The sequence below is a fragment of the Lepus europaeus genome, chromosome 16 (genome assembly GCF_033115175.1).
Source record: "Lepus europaeus isolate LE1 chromosome 16, mLepTim1.pri, whole genome shotgun sequence".
Taxonomy (NCBI): Eukaryota; Metazoa; Chordata; class Mammalia; order Lagomorpha; family Leporidae; genus Lepus; species Lepus europaeus.
The window spans coordinates 29,881,413-29,886,567 of NC_084842.1; the positions used below are offsets into that span (position 1 = coordinate 29,881,413).

Here is a 5,155-nt window from a genome sequence, read left to right on the forward strand (position 1 = left end):
TTATGTGCAAGATGAATAAACCATGATTCATTGTATGGATTCCTTAAAACTGTCTTCATATGCACACTGGTTGTCTTATTATCCATTCAGCTAAAGTGATTACTGCCAATCAAGTTTTTGGCAAAAGTAAGATGATTATATATAGATGCATCTGGCATCAATTTTCAGGTTATCTAAAAAACTGAGAAATTAATAGTATTCTTCAGCCTGTGTTAAGACCACAGGAGCTGTGTTTGTTCTCTAACATCCAAGAAAAGCTAGCCAAGTGTTTCATTTTGGTACTAGTCATGAAAAGAGATAATAAACTGACTTGCCCAGCATGTTAAAAACAATGACCAGAAAAAAATCTTCAGATCTCTGTGTCTTACCACTTGATTGTTTCATCGAGAAAATGATGATAAATAAGATTGACTTCCAGGAAAGTAAAAATTCACTGTTTTCTGTAACTATTGTAACAGCACAAAGTTTGCTATAATGTATACACACACACTTCCTAGCTCCAGAAATGTGACAAATACATTTTTGCTGATTTTAAGCTATCCAGGTTATGATATTTTGATATAGCAGCTTGAATGGACACAGACACTCATTATCACCCTGTTTAATGTTTCATATATTACACAAAACCAAATCCAAACATCTAAAGATAACTTCATAGCGATATGGTTGCTTAATATCTCAAAAGGCAATGCTTTTTGGAACAAGGAATATGAATTTTAAAACTGATTGAACCTGGGCTGAAAAAAATTGACTCCACAGTTTGGAGATCTTTTTGCTAATTTATCATTTGAAACGTGGTGGGGAGGAGAGAGAGAGAGAGAGAGAGAGAGAGAGAGAGAGAGAGAGAGAGAGAGAGAGAATCTTCAAGCCACTGGTTCACTCCTTAAATGGCCACAGCCATTTTTTTTTTTGTACTTCAATCTATTTATTGTAAATACCACAATAAATACAATGCCAATCCCCCTTGTCAGAAATAAAAGGCAGCCAATAGAAATACGTCATTGAAACAAAGATGGCGCTATAAAAATCTGGAACCTTGTACGTGGACCCCGCCCACGTCCTGCCCCTGGGAAGAGGGAGATCAGCGGGAGCTCCAGGGGCTCAGAACACGCTGGCACTCCCCGAGTCTCTCTTCTTGCACAAAAGGATTACATGAGAACTAGAAAGAGAATTGCTTTCTTGCTCTGATTCTGTGCCACATAAGTAGGCCCTATGCTACCCAAAAATATCTCGAGTGGACCAGGGCACCCACTCCACACTGTGGGAATGGGAAGGCTGGCCCAGCCCTCTGCCTCAACACGCTGGCACCCCCCGACCCACAGTCCCTTCTCTGATCCCTCAGTCAAGGCACCACAGATCCCCCACCCAGGCTCCGCCCCCTCAGCCCCGAAGGTCACCAATGACTCAGGTGGGACAGCAGGTAGACCAGGCCCACCAGCAGGAGGCCACGCACGCGGAGCATCATGAGCAGGAAGAGGAGCAGGATGGAGGTCACCGGCTCCACGGTGTGGTTGCCGAGATGCCCCTGTGGGAAGCCCATGTGCACCAGCTGCCGGTTGAGGTCATTGAACGGGGACTGGGCAGCTCCCAGCCTGGCACCTGCCTGCTGCTTGCGGGGACCAGGACCCCCTGGGGGCGCACCGTGGCCCCTGTTGAGAAAGCTCTGCCAGGGACTGCCACCCCTCACCGCCGCCGCCGGGACACTGGTCCTCACTCGGGGGTCATCGTCTTGCACAATTTCCCCATTGGCCAGGATCCGCACCATCCTTCCAGGAGCTGCTGGTCTCTGCTGGGCTGCACCAGCAGCCGAGGTACACTGGCTCCTGGTCAGGACGGTCGCCGCTGCCAAGGGCTCTGCCTGCGGGCGCGGCTCCGGCCCAGCGGCGTCCACTGGTGGCGGCTGCGAGGCCGCTTCCTCCCACCTCTTTTTTTTGGGGAGGGGGGGGTTTGTTTTGTTTTATTGGGAACTCAGATGGGCAGAGGTCCTGTGACCCCAGCGATAAACTGAGGCTCAAGGAATATGCCATAGCATTACCTCTGCATCCTGTGCCCTCTCCCAAGGTAGAGGGAAATCACAAACACCCACCCTCTAGCCCTCCCCACTGACACTCTTAAGGATTTTCCCCAGTACCCAAAAAGAAGTGTTTCCCTTACCCCCAGCACACACACACACACACAGTTAGGTCCAGCATAGGCCACAATTAGGCCCTCTGCCTGCAGCTCATGCCTGCAGACTGGGTTGGTGCCTCCTCTGCCTCAGGGGCATGGGAGCTATGGGAGAGGCTTTAAAAAAATAGTAATAGAAGGAAAAAAAAAAAAAAAAAGGGTAAATCTTTGGCAGTTCCTCCCCACCCAGCCCCTGGTCAGGTTGTGCTGACCTGAATTCATTAGGGAAGTCTTCCTGCCAGCCGTGCCGTCCAAAGTGGCAGCTTAAACTACTAGGCCATAATGCTAGCCCTTCTTTGGAGAACTTGAGCAAGTAATAATATCTCTCTGAATTTCGTTTTTATAGGGTATATATATACATATTTATAAACAGGTAACATGCATCTCATTCATTCAAGATTTGATAAACACTGATTGAGAATCTAACATGTGCCAAGACACTATATTTGAGGACACAGTTTGGAACATGCCAAAATCGAGCCTCACAGTTTACATTCTAACGGGGTAGGGAGAGTGAAGAGGACTGCATTATACATGCATATATGCATGGGTACCTGTGCACGGACAGCTCCCCCCTTATAATGGTTCAACTTGAAGTTTACTGACTGTATAATGGTGCAAAAGTCATATGCATTCAGTGGAAACTGTACTTTGAATTTTGATCTTTTCTGGACTAGAATTATGAGTGCAGCATTCTTGTGATATTGTGTAACTGCAGCAAGCACAGGTCCCAGTCAGTTATGTGATCACCAGGGGAAGCAATTGACACTCTACAACGTGCTATGCTATTAAGCTATGATGTTGCGTGGATTAGACAAACTCAGTGTATTTTTGACTTGCGGCTTTTTCAACTTACGATGGGTTTTAATGGAATGAAACCCAATCACAAATCAAGGAGCACCTGTGTAGTCATATGTTAGGGATGAATGGAGCACGGGGTCAGTAAGAGGTGATAGGATGGGTGGGTGTTACTTGATGTGTTTGCATTTGCTACAAATACTAATTCATTTGTATCTGTCATTGTTTAATTATACTATAAAAGGACCATAAACAAAATCAAGCACACACACACAGAGCAAGCAAGATGGATGCTGGTTGTGCCTGTGCCAGTGAGTTGCAAGTAGCTGCTGATAGTATTTTTCTCATGTTAATGTTTTTCCTTCTATAAATATATTTCCATTGATCATTGGTCAAGCAGGCTGTGGCTTTCTATATTCCTTCTATATTTATTATCATTTTAATAGTTTGGAGTATATAAATGTATAAATATGATGTGCAGTTTATGTTTTTTATGGCTGAATTAAATTTTGCACAAAAATAGTACATCAAAAACAGAATTAACTTCTAATTTATAAAAGAATTCTCGATCAACTTATGTTATCTCCTTTATCTTAGTGATTCTTATCTTTCAAAAAGTCCACTTAATATTTTTCTCAAATTTCTCTCACATCCATATGTGATGCCGGTTCTAGTCCCGGCTGCTTCTCTTCTGATCCAGCTCTCTGCTTTGGCCTGGGAAAGCAGTGGAAGATGTGTTTGGGGCCCTGCACCCACATGGGAGATCGGGAAGAAGCTCCTGGCTCTTCCTCTCATTGTCTGTAACTCTACCTCTCAAATAAATAAAAATCATTAAAAAATGCATTTCAATCAAAAACTTTGAGCCCCAAATTCCATCTTAGCATCTGCTTCCAATTACACAACTCGCAACAAATCAGCTTCTTATCTTCTCTCTGTCCTACGTAATTCATGGCCACCTTATATTTTCCAGGTCTCTCTTGACTGATACGGCCCAAAGAGAATGTGTCTTAGTCTACCTTTATAAGAACTTACTGTCTTAGCAAGTCATTTGATAACATATTTCCTTTCATTCCTATAATATTTGTGTGCATGCATGAGTGTGTGTGTGTCTTTTCTTTATCAACTCAAACTGTTTAATTGACTTCTGTTAGGGGGCCACTTCTTCCTTTTATATTCATGGCAGCTAGTATTACACTTCTAAGGAAGAAATACCTAATATCTGTTAAGTGGAAAATAACACATTTTAGGTAGTACATACATTGATGATTTACATATATATTTATTTTTCTGTAAGTCACATTTAACACAATTTTGGTTCATCTTAATTTGGAAAAGAAATAATCCTTTCTGATGCATTTTTAATACATATAATTTTATATACATATAATTTTAGCGATTCACTTTTCTGGAAGTTGTGTGAAGGAAAACATTTAGAGTTTAGAATCACTTTTACATTCTTGGTTCAAAATTTGCATATAAATTGAGGTATAATTTTTAAAATCCCATAGCCAGAGATAAAAATAAAATACCAATTAATGTGAAATCAGCATTGGATAATATACTAAAGTAAAGTCTAAACAAAGTACTAACAAATTCATCAATATCTCCAAATTATATTTAACAGAATCGATTCTGCTTGGCTGTGCTGCGGCAAGTCAAATTCAGGGCTTGACTCACAATAAAGCCTATTTTCAGGCATTAGATAAAGATGTTTCAGGTAGCTGTTATAAATAATAAAGATCCTAAGCTCACCAGTATTCAGGATAGCTTACTAATTGTTTCTAATAGAAACAAACAGCATTTTTCTTTGAAAACCTGATAAGATTAGGGAAAATCTTTATTTACATATCTGATTCTCACTCAATTCGTTTAAAACTTTCAGCTGCCTGAGAATGATGATATGAGTTGGCAGAACATATTTATACCCTACAAAAAAAGTTTGCTGGAATCTGATTTCCACATTTACAAATATACCTGATATTAAATTAAAACTTAAAAATAACATAGTTTAGTGACTTAGAAATGAAAACCTGCTTCAACTTCCTGTTTCTGTTGATTACAACCAAACAGTGCTCCAGCTGTGAGAAATTTCTTTTATTCTTTTTCAGAGTTAAACACAGACACACACATATACACACACGCTTTGTCCTTGAAACTCTTAAAAACTCTGCCTCTGTTGCATACTGCTAAA

The 5,155-nt window shown here is 41.2% G+C and overlaps 1 protein-coding gene across 1 annotated transcript; it reads right to left on the minus strand.

Moving 5' to 3' along the window:
- Nucleotides 1–1,393: 1,393 nt before the first annotated feature.
- Nucleotides 1,394–1,765, minus strand: LOC133775054 (protein FAM241B-like). The gene has a single exon (XM_062213150.1). The coding sequence runs from the start codon at nt 1,763–1,765 to the stop codon at nt 1,394–1,396; it is 372 nt and encodes a 123-aa protein (XP_062069134.1).
- Between the last annotated feature and the right edge of the window lie 3,390 nt (nt 1,766–5,155).

What these genes read in the sequence shown, in the direction of transcription:
- LOC133775054 (XM_062213150.1), bottom strand. Translation starts at nt 1,765, where the DNA reads ATGGTGCGGATCCTGGCCAATGGGGAAATTGTGCAAGACGATGACCCC.